We start from the raw sequence: 15,308 nt of genomic DNA, 5'->3' as shown, positions 1-15,308 counted from the left end.
GGGGACGTGATTCCAGGAGATCTCTCACCACCACTGGAGGTTGGTAACCTCAACTCTATTGTTCACAAGTTCCAGTGAATAAATATACCCTAAGGAAGAACCAATGCACACTCTCTTTACAAATGAAATCAGGGACTAGTACCTGGATAAACACAATTCTTAGACCACATATTGAACTGTACATGTGTTGAATGTACTATGAGAACTCCTTGGTGCATGTATAAAGAAAAAAATAGTGTATACTGTACACAGATGGTGCATGGGCTCACTGTCTGAACATGACTTCTGTTATTTATGTGGTCAGATTGGTTTTGTACGGGGGGAACTCAGCCCTTTGCTCATTGCTTCGCAGAAGAATACCATTTCTGAGAAACAGTATCCAAAAGACACAAGATTTCTTAAGAACGAGTCTCCAAAAGATTTCTTAAGAATGAATTTCACAATTGCTGATGCAGTGGGGTAGAACACAAACGCTGTTTTAAAAAAGAATAGTTCAAACACAATCTATGCATTTTACACTTACAGATCTGCTCCTGTTCCATATATGGAATACTTCACTTCGCCCCAAAGGCCCGAATCTGGATCTGTGGCCTTAAGAAGAGAACGCAAAATGGATTAATGGGAATTGCAAATGCCAACAAAGCTGCCTTTCGTAGGCCATTTGTGCACGCACCACTTACCCTGCGGCTGTTTGTTTTGCGCTGGGGTTTTCCTGTGGGTCTTCATTTACACAGGGATCCTTTCCCTGCAAAGTGTCCCTAGGTTCCCTAGCTGAGTCAATCCACCATTTTGCCAGCCTACCACTTCCATGTTCTTTCTGTGCATTTGGGGAGGTTGCCTGCCACCTTTTTTTTGGCGCCATCTTTAGACTAGCATTACTTTAGTAGCCCATGTCCATTTCATGTTAATTTCAAGGTTCTATTATGGTATACCTTCAGCATTAAAATAACAACACAAAAGCCCTGATGACCTGCAGAGTGAAAGAGACTGCTGTTGTGTGGGATGGAAAAGGCAGGGAGGAGAGAGAAAACCCAAAGGCCGTTTCTGCACGGGCAATGAATGGTGACCTGGAGACGGTAAAAACGCCGTCTCCAGGCCGCCATTCGCACGGGGGGCGCAGCTGCAACGCAGCCGTGCCGCCCTCGCGCCGCCCTCCCGGCCTGAAGCCGGCGTTTCCCCAGAGCGCTTCCCAGCGCTCTTTTTGGGGAAACGCCGCTGTGATGCAGCTGCCAAGCGAACGGCAGCGGCTTCACGCCGCCTCCCCCACCCGGCACGTACCTTGTCCCCAGGCCTCAGCGACGCGCCAGAGGCCCAGGGACATGCCGGGTCGGCCGGGCGCCGGCGCTCCATGGCACCGGCTGCCCGGCTGTTCCCAGGACCGTCCATGCGGACGGTCCCAGCGTCGTCGGGTGGGCGTCATAAACGCCGACCAGGCCGTTTCCGCCTTCGTGCGGAAACGGCCATAGAAAACTTAACATACAGTGAACTCCTTCCCTTTCCCTGCGAAGGGAGAGAAAAAGTTGCACATTAAATGATGTCAGAAACGTGGGGAATCTCTGATCTGAGAGCGTGGTGAGTTCTGAAGAAGGGAAAATGTGTGTGCAACCGAGAATCCAACTCAAAGGGAATGAATGCTCACTATGAAGGAAACCACAAGGGCCATAGCTTAATTGGTCACTGTACTTACATGCATGAGCCTGCAACAAAAGTCAAATTGTGGGCTCTTTTCTCTGAGAAAAAACAGTTTTCATTCACTTGCTTCTTTCCTACTTCATGGAGCAGCAGTGGCGTAGGAGGTTAAGAGCTCATGTATCTCATCTGGAGGAACTGGGTTTGATTCCCAGCTCTGCTGCCTGAGCTGTGGAGGCTTATCTGGGGAATTCAGATTAGCCTGTACACTCCCACACACGCCAGCTGGGTGACCTTGGGCAAGTCACAGTTTCTCGGAGCTCTCTCAGCCCCACCTACCTCACAGCGTGTTTGTTGTGAGGGGGGAAGGGCAAGGAGATCGTAAGCCCCTTTGAGTCTCCTGCAGGAGAAAAAGGGGGGATATAAATCCAAACTCTTCTTCTTCTTCTTCATTCACTTGCTCCTTTCCTACTTTAAGTTGCCACAATAGTTACAACACACACACACCCTCCAGTTTCCATAGTGTGCTTTGAAAGGGAAATATGAAGTTGGAATTGACCTGCCAGAAAAGGGGAACAGCGCGGAGAAGCAGAAAAAGGGCATCCCTTCCCTTCACTGCTTTTTTTCACAGCTAAGAGAGAGTTGTGGCTCAGTGGAAGAGCCTCTGCTTTGCATACAGAAGGTGCCAGGTTCAATCCCAGGCACCTCCATTTTGAAAGGGCCAGGCAGGTCGTGATGTGAAAGACCTCCATAGAGGGCTGCTGCCATTCTGATTGGGCAATGCTGATGGACTGGTTTGAGTCAGTATAAGTCATGCATGTATTTGCGTGTGTGTGTTCTCTCTCCCAAAGCTGAAAAGCAGTCAGCTTTGGTGACACAGGTTAGAAGGTGATACATACAGTGGTGGGATCCAAAAATTTCAGAAACAGGTTCCTATGGTGGTGGGATTCAAACTGTGGCGTAGCACCAATGTGGCTGGGTGGGGCATGACAGGGGGTGGGGCATTCCTGGGCAGGGCTGTGGCAAGGACGCAGCCGCTGCGCTGGTCCTTGGGCGGGAAACGAATGCATGCAGGCGCAGGCTGCCACGTACGCCGGTGCACCTCCTGCTAGACTGCTTCAAGTTCTGCACACTACTGCTGAGAGGAGGGGCGTAACTAAGGCAAAAATCACATGGCAAAATCACCAATTCGTAACCCCCTCTCGGCACACACGAATTATTCGTAACCTACTCTCAGGAACCTGTGAGAACTTGCTGGATCCCACTTCTGGATACATATTTATACACTGAAAATGTCTCTTTGGTTTTATATAAAAAACACACTTTTCCATGCAACATTTTTGTAAAACATCAGGCACAAATTTCATGGGAAGGTCCGGATAATGAAAAAAAGCCAGCAGAGTCATTGAGAGAAATAAAGGGACGTGGCAGCGAGCGGTGTATTCAAATGTCACTCCGGATATTTAGCATAACACACTGAAAAATTATTACCTTTCAAGAGAAATTCCAGGAGTGCTATAAAATGTGCCAACAATATATACAGCTCCCTGGGGTTCACTAGATATTATGCAGTTAATAATAATATGGTATTCTTCTTGGCCAAAACTATTATTCTATGTTACAGTAAAGCACCATGTTATATTAAAGATGCATGTAAAATGCACATAATGTTGTGTTTTGTACCTAGATATTCACTTGATGGCATTGTGTGACATTGTTTCGCCCTGCTTTGGGGCCACATGGAGAGTTTGCATTGAGTCTAAACCCATATGAATCCCTGCATCAATGTCTAAGATCGCCACAGTGCTGTACATTGGATCGGGGCTGTATATTAATCTTTCACATTCCATCAATGGTTGCAAACTCCAGCCTGGGAAATTCCTGGAGAGTTAGGGGTGGAGCCTTGGGAAGATGGAGATTGGGGAGGCGAGGATCCATTTTGCTTGCAAAAGGCCTAGTAAAAAGGAAACTGGAGCAGCAGTGGCGTAGGAGGTTAAGAGCTCGTGTATCTAATCTGGAGGAACCGGGTTTGATTCCCAACTCTGCCACCTGAGCTGTGGAGGCTTATCTGGGGAATTCACTCCCCAGCTGTGGAGGCTTATCTGGGGAATACACTCCCACACACGCCAGCTGGGTGACCTTGGGCTAGTCACAGCTTCTCAGAACTCTCTCAGCCCCACCTACCACACAGGGTGTTTGTTGTGAGGGGGGAAGGGCAAGGAGATTGTAAGCCCCTTTGAGTCTCCTGTAGGGGGACCCACAGGTTGAGAACTGCTGCTCTAATACCATAGAGTCCACCCACCAAATTAGCCATATTCTCCTGGGAAACCAGTCTCTGTAGTCTAAAAATCAGGTGAAATTCCATGAGATCTCCAAGTCCCTCTTGGCGGATGGCAACACTAGTTCTACCTCAAGAAGCGGAAGAACAGTTTGGATTTATACCCTCCTTTTTCTCAACCTTAAGAAATCCAGAGTGGCTTACAAACTCCTTCCCTTCCTCTCCCCACAACAGACCCCTTGTGAGTTAGGAGGGGCTGAGAAAATTCTCAGTGAACTGGGACTGGCCCAAGATCGCCCAGAAGGTTTCTTGTGGAGAAGTGAGGAAGCCAGATTAGACTCCACCATTCATGAGAAGGAGTGGGGAGTCAAATCCAATTATCCAGATCAGAGTCCAATGATGACCTAGTGCAAGTGGTAGGCTCCTTTGGTGGGAGTGATCATGTTAGCATGGATTTGGTTATACATTGTAGGGAGAAGCCAAGCTAAGTCAGGCATGCATTCTAGAATTTAAGAAAGCTGATTTCAGTAAACTTAGGGATCTACTTTGTATGATCCCATGGTTAAGGGATCTACTTTGTATGATCCCATGCCATCTTCTTCCCCCTTTTCTTTTAGGGGGCGATAGTAGGTGCCATCTATCATGTTGATTTTAGTATGCTGCGTTTTAATGGGATGGGGTTTTACTTTATATAGAGCCAGAAAACTAATTTAACGGATTTTAGTCTTGGTCTTATGTGCTCTATTTATGTTTTTGCTGTTCACCGCCCCGAGCCCTCCGGGGGAGGGCGGTATATAAATATAACAAACAAACAAACAAATACTAAAAGAGAAGGGAATGCACGATGGAAGGGAGTTTCTTAAACATGAAATCTTGAAGGCACAATTTCAAACACCAGAATACTATGGAATCTAAGAACAAAAGGAAACATAGGGATGGCCCCCTCTGAAAAGTTTAAGAAATCTATGTCTCCTGAGATCTCAGTGGCCACTGTAAAAGTTGCCAGGCAACCACCACAATATTGGCAGCCTTCAACCCATGGATTCCATCAGTAAAAGTTAAGGGGGATGAGACAAGGCCCTTTTCACAGATAATTAGGACTCTGAGTAATAAGACATAATAATTAATAATGAAATAAATCTAATAAATAAATCTAATAAATACTTAAATAAACTAGCTTTCCCATTGATCCAGACAAGCAGAACATAGAATTAAAAGACAGAGATTTCCACTCAGATCTCCAGAGCTACCTGCACAATCTGGAGCAGACACTGGGTGGCTCCCTTCACCTTCGATCTGTGCTAATATTGGAATTTTAGACTAGAATTATAGAAAGCATTCCACACCCTCTGACACTTTACTGCAAAAACGAGTGTCTGGAAAATAATGGAGCTGGCTGGTAATTTACTGTTTTACCATCTGCTAAACATTTACATCCAGCCTGCTTTCTGCTCAAAAATTCTAGCTGAGACTAAACAACATTTGTGATTGGGGAAATATACAGTGCAAAAAATGCTGGTCATTTTCAAGGGAATATACTCTAAAATCGTATCATTTTTATAACAACTTGATTTTTCTGGCTTTCCCCTAAGAATCTTGGGAATTGTAGCTTGATGAAGTATAGAGGCCACTACTGAAAAATTCCCTAAAGATTCTGAATCCTAGAACTAAAATTTAAAAGGTGAGGCACCTATTTAAATTTATGGTGTTTGAATGTAGCTCTTTGAATGTGCATTTAAGCTTGATTTGCAGTTCACCTAATTTTTTTTGGATGTAATAATAGTCTGAGCAGAAATCACAGATATTGGGGAAATTATGATTAGAAAATTTGTTGCAGAAATCGGCAGGACTTTAGAGGATCAAATAAAAACTTACTGTTACAGCCACTACATTGGAGCCTCCAGGAGAGTTCTCTGGAATCCGAGCGATGTAGTAATCTGAGGTAAACTTTGGGATGTTGTCATTGGTATCCAAGAGATGTATCACAATATCAGCTGTTGAACTAAACTTCTCAGGAGTGTTAACTTCTATTGCAAGAAGCTAAAAATGAAATAGGGATGACCGTTCAAGAGTTAGCAAGACATGCAAAATTGTGTTCCACAGAGAAGCAACATATATGATTTGTAAATAACAGACAAGGACAGATGTTTCTACAAAACTGAGAAAAGCCCCAGGTTTGAGGAAAAATCTGAAGTCTAAAAATAAAATGAAACATAGGAGTTAACCCGCCCCAAGAGAGATAGTGCCTGCACTTTTCAGAAATCAATGTCTCTTGCGATCTCAGTGGCCATTACAGTGGTTGCTAGGCAACCTCAACAATATTGCCAGCCTTCAAACCTTGAATTCCATCAGTATATGTTAAGGGGGGGGGGGCCACAAAGCCCTTTCCGCACCTATTTTGACCTCTGAGTTTTCCCCTGCTCCTCACCCTCCTGCCATTTGGGGGAGGATTCCAGACAATACCCAGCAACAACGACCAGGCAATTTGGTACTATGCAATTTTTGTGAAACTCACCCAGGTGAGTAGTGGCTAGGATAATGCTACACAACTCACTGGAGCCCTTTGACATCCGCCACACAACTTGCACGAATTCTGGGCCCAGCAGTAACTGTGACAGAACTCACCTGATCAACTTGCTACCACATGACTTTTGCAATTTGACCAGACTTTTCACAGGAAGGGAACCAGTGTGATGTAGCAGTAAGAGTGTCAAGTTAGGGTCTGCAAGTTTCAGGGTCAGATCCCTGCTCTGCCATGAAAGGTTGTGAGCTTGGGCCAGTCAGTCTTTCTCAGCCTAACCCACCTCGCAGGATTGTTGTGAGAGAAACTTGAGCAGAGAAAGGCTCATTCTGCACATGCAGAATAATGCACTTTCAAACTGCTGTCAGTGCTCTTTGAAGCTGTGCGGAACGGCAAAATCCACTTGCAAACAGTTGTGAAAGTGGTTTGAAAACGCATTATTTTGCGTGTGCGGAAGGGGCCAAAGAGAACAATGTAAACTGCGTTTGGCTCTCGTGGGGGAAACTGATATAATAAATCAATAAAGCTGAAGTCTGGGGGACAGATAAGATAAAAGTTGCTTGGTGCGTGGAAAGGAGAGAAGGAAGCAGGGATGGGCGGCCAGGAAAAAAGAAAGAGGAAATAGTGTGAAGAAGGGTATACGGGGAGGAATGAAATGATTTACACACGTCTCTGCAAGCAGAATCACATTAACTAACAGAATAGGGAAAAAAGCATAGCTTTAAAAATTGTGTTTTATATAGTAATAAAAACTGATTAAAATCTGCACGCATGCAATTCCCAAACCCTTTAAACCAGTGTTTCCCAACCTTTTCGAGGTCAGGGTACCCTTGACCTCACTCTTCATATTTCACAGTACCTCTGCTGCCACCCTCCACCTTCCCCTCCCATTGCCCCTGCTTGCCACACACCCCACATTCCCCTCCCAGGGTGAAGGGAAGCACTGGGGATGGGGGTGGCTGCTGACCTTGTGGCAGGCCCTGCCCCATGGGCCAGCTCCATGTCCTTGCTGGCGCCAGTGGGAGACACCACAAAAATGAGGGGGGAGGGGCGGTAGTGTTGCCGCGGTACCCCTGGGACATGCTCACGGCACCCCAGGGTACCACGGAACCCTGGTTGAGAATGGCTGCTTTAAACTATGCTTTTTTGTGCAACATGTTATTTAAGTGATCACTACAGGCATTTAAACCTGAATCCATAGGAACAAAAATGCAGACTCCACTGCATGACACCATCAAACTTGACGGGAACTATATGGTAACCGGTTGTATCAGCAACCTCTTGCTTTTTGCATAATTTATTCTGCAGATGTTACTATTTTACATATTTTATTCTGTTTCATGTAGTCCTGGGAAAGGGACGAAATATGCTAAGTGCTGACACAAGAAACCTTATTTACCCACCAATCTTTATCTGAGATTTCGTTGTCTGCCCATTTAATTTTGCAGCCATAAGGGCTAGAAACCTGATTTAAAAAACAAACAAACTGATGAACAAACTCTGCACAGTGCTACTCAGAATTTGGTTGCTCATCACAAGTGGCATCTGCAAATGTTAAAAGAAAAAATCACCCTTTATATATACATATACAGCATATATGTATATACATATACAGCGCATATACATACATATACAGCATATATATATATTTATATGTGTATATATGTGTGTGTGTGTATATATATATGTATATATGTGTGTGTATATATGTGTGTATATATATGTATGTGTATATGTACATGTATACAGCAAGTACACATTGCTGTATTGCCACTTAGGAACGGCGGTGCAGATGTGTCACAATAGCAGTGTTGTGTAATGGCTAGAGAGTTGCCACTATACTGAAGCTCAGTGGGCAACCTTGGGTCGATCACTTTCCATGGCCCATTCTGCACAGCACAAATAAGACGTCCTGAGGTTGTCGCAATGGATGGCAGGCCGACTGTTGTTGTTTCAACAAGTACTTATTAAAGTTTCATTCTCCTTTAACCTTTCATGGGCAACCCAGAGGAAGGCCACTCTCCTAGCTACATCTAATAGTATGTCAGCACTACTACGTTTGTTTTACAGCAGTAGCCACTCCTTTATCCCTCCTGGCCTCAAATTTTTCAATGCCAAAGTCGCCTCGAGATTGCTTTACAGAGTCCCAATTTGGATTCAAGCTATTAACCACTCCTTGAATTCTCTTCAATCCAAATTTTTTCACAAGATAACTGGACTCCCAAATTGTGTGCCCTATGCAGCCCTTTGTCTGGAGTTAGGTCAAAACTCCTTGGAATCAGCCGCTTGGCTGAGGACTTTTAGATTCTGGCTGTGAATCCATTTTCTCTCGGACTGTAATTCCCTGGTCCACCGTTTGCTCTCTGACACCCATTCCAACCCCTGGTTTTCCATAATTGAAGAAAAAATGGCCTCCATTGGACTGTCAGTGGATTCACTTTGCCCTTTGTCCTATTCAGAAGCTTATAGGAAATTAAAAGGTCAACTATTGGATAGAGAGTTCTCTACCCTACTCACCGCAGCCAAGAAAAAGTGCTCCCTTGTGTATTTTTCTCTCCCATTTGAACGGGGTCACTTGGCATACTACCTGTATTGCTTAATAAACCCTGTTCAAAGGAGAGCCATAATGCTCGCCAGGTTTAATGTTATGCCTTCTGCCTTGCTACATGGCAGATTTAATAAGCAAGAAAAGGCTAAAAGATTGTGCCCATGTAACGATGGCTCAGTTGAATCTCTGGCCCACCAATTACTACACTGTCTCAGATTCAAGGAAATCAGATCCAAGTGAATCTTACTCCTTTACATTTACCCCATCTCCCCGATTTAATTAGACTACACTACTTGTTGGACAACCCTGATCCTTCTCTCTGTATGATAGTGGCAGACTTTCTTCTGGAAATTACTAGCCAGTAGATTTCCTCTGACCTAAGATTTATGTCCTGTATTGTATATGCTTTTTAATCCATTTCTTATTATTGTTGTACTGTTATCTATGCCAGTAAAGGCTTGCTTCTTCACTCCCCGCCCCCACCCCCGATCTCCAGGTATTTCCCAACTCAAAGTGGCAACCATAAAACCCATGCTGGTAAATATGGGTTGAAAATGAATTGAAAGCGCATTATTCTGCATGTGTGGAAGGGGACCAAGAAGGGGCAAAGGAACTTGCTTCCTAGTATGCCCAGCAGCAGCTACTAGCCCTGGCTGTTGAGTCTAATGAATGCTGATCACGCAGACTGAAATGCCACGCAGAAGCTCAAAATATGGCTAGTTTTTTAATTGCAAATGGTGCAATAATGTCACATCAAGAAGGATAGACTTGTAATAAAAAAGTAGTTATTATGAGCTCATTATTTTCAAACTCCTCGGCGTTATTACTTTTCTCTTTTGAACGATGAAGGCAGACGTTTTCGGGAGGCCGAAGTCAGCTTCAGAACAATCGTTAGCATACACAGTGGTTTTGCTTTTTGTGTGTTCTAATGTCTCAGCACACAAGTAGCTCTGCTCTCTCTCAGCCCTTGCTCAGTGTATCCAAAAGGGTCCTACAGAGACAGATCTAGGGTTGCTGACTTGCCAATATGTCATGTTATATCCTCTCTTCCAACTTGAGTTAACAGATTTGATCGGCTTGGAGAGCTGACTCTATGACATCATACCTGCCGAGGCCGTTCCCTTCCAACCGCACCCTCCCCAAAGCTCCACCCTCAAATCTCCAGGAATTTCTATCCTGGAGTTGGTAACCCTACACACACTCCCTGCTGCAATAACTACTCTGCAAAGACATTTCAGAGATCTGAAAAGCATTGCTGTCAATAATCCATCTTGTAAAAAAATTAAGGCCTCCCCACAAACGTTTTCTCTAAGAAAAAGAATGCCAACTCTGAACAGCCAACATCTGGTTTTATAAATAACACTGGCCGTTTCTGCACGGGCGGAATATGGCGGCCTTGGGACGGCAAAAACGCTGTCCCCAGGCTGCCATTCGCACAGGCAGCGGCTTCCCGGCACTTCCCCCCCCCCCACTCCCTGCCTTCACTCACCTGCTCTCCGGCCCTCCGGAGAGCAGTAGTATCTGTAGTAAAGTTGTTCATAGAGATGAAGGGAGGCAGCCTAGAGTGACACCATGCCCTTCTCAAACTCTGTCCTTCCCAGGCACTGTTCCCCCACATATCTAGAAGAAGAAGAGTTTGGATTTTTATCCCCCCTTTCTCTCCTGCGGGAGACTCAAAGGGGCTTACAATCTCCTTGCCCTTCCCCCCTCACAACGAACACCCTGTGAGGTGGGTGGGGCTGAGATAACTCCAAAGAACTGTGACCAGCCCAAGGTCACCCAGCTGGCGTGTGTGGGAGTGTACAGGCTAATCTGAATTCCCCAGATAAGCCTCCACAGCTCAAGTGGCAGAGCGGGGAATCAAACCCGGTTCCTCCAGATTAGAATGCACCTGCTCTTAACCACTACGCCACTGCTGCTCTACCAGGATTTGGAAGGGTTGTGCTGTGAACCCCGCATGACTAATAGCAATTCTCAGAAAATTCCAGAACCCACATCAAGGTTGAGAATTCTCGGGCCAGGGCATATAGAAATCAGTCTTCCTCCACCAGAATGTCAAAATTTGAATTCTGAGGTCCCAAATCCAGCTCTGAATTTATGCCTTCAACTCTAATCAAATTGTGTGCGTGTGAGATAAAGAAAGTCTGTTAAACACTATCTCGGTGAGGGATAATCAAATGTCAGGGATGGGCATGATTTAAAGCTTATCTAAAAATTAACTTTGTACAGTCTGCCAGCCAAACATAGGCCAACGATCTTGGAGGTATCAGCATTAACAAAGAAACAACTAGCCATAAAAACATCTGGCCTCCCGTGGGTTCATAAATGGGAATAGAAGAGCTGAAGCCATCTATAGTTTAATTTTTTATGTATTTTAGATAAATTATATATACGATGTTTTAAACTTTTATTGTTGATGGAAACTGCCCTGAGCCTTCGGGGAGGGCAGTAAATAAATAAATAAATAAATAAATAAATAAATAGATAGATAGATAGATAGATAGATAGATAGATAGATAGATAGATAGATAGATAGATAGATAGATAGATAGATAGATAGATAGATAGATAGATAGATAAAGAAAGAAAGAAAGAAAGAAAGAAAGAAAGAAAGAAAGAAAGAAAGAAAGAAAGAAAGAAAGAAAGAAAGAAAGAAAGAAAGAAAGAAAGAAAGAAAGAAAGAAAGAAAGAAAGAAATATTTTAGAAACCTGAAATGCCTTATGAATATTGGGACCCTGATAAAATCAACGGGGATTTTTTTTGATACGGGCTGCCATGAAATGGTTAAAGCCAAGTCTAACTTTCTTCCTCGCTGACAATCTGGGATTTAGAAGCAGGTTCCCAATTTGTAGCCAAGCCCTTTGGGGTTTGTTCTCGGTCTCTTGCGGGGATAAAAATAATTTTGCCCAAGACAAAGTAGGCAATCTCTTCAGCAAAAAAAGAAACACGCTCGTTTCTCTTTTAATTACTTCTTCTGGTGTTTATAGCCGTAGCGTTAATCATGCCGAATTCGATTAGTATTCATGAGGCCACGGCGTGTAATTTCTTTACCCGGGCCCACTTGGACATTGCTTCGTAACCTGTGAATCTTCTCGTTTTAATAAGAACAATTATCCTTCGCATTCCAACTGCTTCATCTAAACCCTGTGAAAATGGCGAACAGAGGCCCTGACAGGGCTCTGAAAGAGCAGAAGGCAATGAAATTCAGCACTCTTCTACCAGACAAAGGGCGTTTCCCCACTCACCCCGATCCCCCCTATGCTCTGCGCGGGGTCTTCAAAAGGCGCTGTTTTCTCCAGCACCAGGGATGCTGTGTGCTGAGGAGGCGCGACAGTGGCATCGTCGGGGCGGCTGCGCTGTCGCCGCCCCTGTCGTGGGGAGTGCCCCGGGACCCCACGCTACTTGAGGAGAGTAGCACGGGGCTTAAGGTAAGTGTAATCCAGAACCCAGCATGCCAGAAGCAGAGAGGAAGACACAAGGGATCAAAGCAGCAAGGGGGGGGGTAAGGAGGCCTCTCCAGTAAATGAGCCAAGGCACAAACTATTTAGTGATTTATTTCTCCCCAATGGGGACCCAAAGTGACTTTTTCTGTGAGGGGGGTTAGGCTGTGACTGGGGTTTTGAACTCGGGTTCACTCCAACCATTTCAATTCAGATCTTATGGCTACCATCGTCTACGTAACAATCACCACTCTCTTTAACAGTGCAATGTCAACGTTAGCCCAAATAAACTCATGGAAGACGAAAAACGTTCTATACGCGCGAGACGTCTTTATGTAGAACCTGCCGAATTGGAATGTGGACTAGATGGAACTGAAGCTTTGTTTCGGAACAAAGAATTGAGTGGACTAAGTGATTCTTTATGTTTAGTTGTAAGAGTTGGAAGACTTATGCTGTATCTTTAAGAACTCTGTCAGAGAAATAAGGAAATGTAAACACAAATAGAAGTGTTAAGTTGTTTAATTATATGTCAGATCAATATATAACCGTGGTGGCGAACCTTTGGCACTCCAGATGTTGTGGATTACAATTCCCAGCAGCCCCTGCCAGCATGGCCAATTGGCCATGCTGGCAGGGGCTGATGGGAATTGTAGTCCATGACATCTGGAGTGCCAAAGGTTCGCCACCACTGATATTTAAGATTGGACACAGCCAGAGTGCAACGTGTGTATTTTTGAGTTTATTTGGGCTACCATCGTCTACGTACAGAGAATGACTTCTGTTATTATCCAAACTCTTTTTGTCTAATTAGTGAATTGGTAAAGCCAAAGGAAAAAAAACTCAGGTGTATTTGGCTTTTTGAATACACTCCAGCCTGAAAAAAATGAATAACACTCAGCAGTGGTGTACTGCTAATGGGAACATGGGGTATCCCATGTCCCGGGGCGCACAATGTTTCATCATCTGGAGGGGCAACAGGTGCCCCACCGTGTGACAAAATGGCATGCAACCGAGCTGCCTGCCACCGAGCCCCCCACCTCCCTGCAGGCCGGCTCCAGCCCTCCCCAGGCCTTGGGGAGCACAGAAGCCGGTTTGCAGGAAGGTGGAGGGCAGGGGCAAACTCCCAGTGGCAGAGGCGGCCACCATGGTACCTGCCTGGAGCCCAGCACCATGCCAGCCCACCCTCCCTCGGAGCCAGCAGGGGTGGAGGCAGCGTGGCGGGTAGTTCAGGCAGGCTCTGCAGCCTCCTGCCACCAAGCCCTGCTGTCAAGTACTGACCTCCCCTGGGCTCCCTGCTGGTTCCCCTAAATGGGGTGCAGGGGAGGGAGTGTGGGGAGCTGGGGGGGCGCAGGGAGGTGGTCATACCCAGTGGTGGGATCCAAAAATTTTAGTAACAGGTTCCCATGGTGGTGGAATTCAAACTGTGGTGTAGCACCAATGGGTATGGGCGGGGCACGATGGGGGCATGCCCGGGGAATTCCAGGGCGGGGCTGTGGCAGGGCCTTGGCCATTGTGATCATTGGGTGGGAAAGCAGATACTGCGCGCAGGCGCAGGCTGCCACGCATGCCGGTGCACCTCCTGCTAGACTGCTTCAAGTTCTACGCGGTACTGCTGAAAGGAGGGGCGTAACTAAGGCAAAAATCACGTGGCAAAATCACCAATTAGTAACCCCCTCTCGGCACACACAAATAATTAGTAACCTACTCTCGGGAATCTGTGAGAACCTGCTGGATCCCACCTCTGGTCATGCCCCCAGGTGCCATTTAGGCGCAGTACACCCCTGACATTCAGCCTTGTTGGCTTTTTAAGTCTCCCTCACCTGCCACTTCCCAAGCAAGCTCAGGGCTGCATGGAGGATCTGCACCCCACCAGTGCTTTTCAAAACCTGCTGGGCTTGAGAAGCGCTGGTGGGGAAGAGCTGGCCAGATCCTGCATGCGGGGCTGATGTAGATCAGGATGCAGGATTTGTCCCCCAGTGGCACTTTCCAAGTTCTGAGGGGTTTGAGAAGCACCGGTGGGGAAACACCTTGCCAGATCCTGAACGGGGCGTGGTATAGATCAGCCCCAAGGGCCTGGGAAATGGAAGGGAGGGAGAACTGAAAATGTTCGGGTTTGGATTTTTTAACCTGAATATTTTCAGCAATAGCCAAATAAAGCCAACAGATATCTGCTTTATATTGTTACTCACATGCTAATGGGTGGATACCACTCAACACGTGTAAATCTAGCTTGCTAATTGCACCCTTTACTTGTTAACAGACAATGGTTCTTTCCCCCACCCCAGATACTCCAACAGGTATATATACTCCACTTGCTTTCCTACTATCAGATCCTCTGAAGATGCCAGCCACAGATGCAGGTGAAAGTCAGGAGAGAATGCTGCTAGAACACGGCCATACAGCCCGGAAACCACACAGCACCCCAGTATCTGCTTTGTTCGGCTTTACTGAGAATTTCCAGGTTGAAAAAACCCGAACCTGAAATTTACCATTTTTTTTAAAATCGGGGCTCAAGTCTTCATATAAAGTGGGGTGAACATTTGAAAATCCTTTGAAAACCCTTTACGTACTTTTGATGATGGCTTCATTCCAGCCATTTCAATATTTGATAGGGAAAAAGGCAGTTTTGGCAGTCAATACTGAATAATTCACAAAGGCATTTTTGTTGCCACTAAAGAACTTGCACACAGCTTTTTTTATATACAATTTAGAAGCACTGAATTGAAACAGCGGGGGTGAAGCCATCATCAAGAGTATTTAAAGGATTTTCAAAGGACTAAAAAGGCTGATGTTCAAACCACATCAGACATAAGGGGTTTGGATAATAACAGAAGTCATTCTCTGTGTAGGCTATGATAACCATAAGATTGTCTAAATTGCAATTACAACTG

At 45.4% G+C, this 15,308-nt stretch overlaps 1 protein-coding gene across 1 annotated transcript in view; it reads right to left on the bottom strand.

Annotated features, from left to right (window-relative positions):
• CDHR1 (cadherin related family member 1) overlaps positions 1-15,308 on the bottom strand; it is a 111,108-nt gene that overhangs the window by 21,660 nt on the left and 74,140 nt on the right. The window contains exons 15-16 of the mRNA XM_048506852.1: positions 5,783-5,947; positions 524-591 (exon numbers count right to left, since the gene is read on the bottom strand). Coding sequence (XP_048362809.1) covers positions 524-591; positions 5,783-5,947 — 233 coding nt within the window. The remainder of the gene's footprint in view (positions 1-523; positions 592-5,782; positions 5,948-15,308) is intronic.

Source organism: Sphaerodactylus townsendi, linkage group LG08 (assembly GCF_021028975.2).
Source record: "Sphaerodactylus townsendi isolate TG3544 linkage group LG08, MPM_Stown_v2.3, whole genome shotgun sequence".
NCBI classification, from domain to species: Eukaryota; Metazoa; Chordata; class Lepidosauria; order Squamata; family Sphaerodactylidae; genus Sphaerodactylus; species Sphaerodactylus townsendi.
This window is presented reverse-complemented; position numbering and strand designations above follow the sequence as displayed.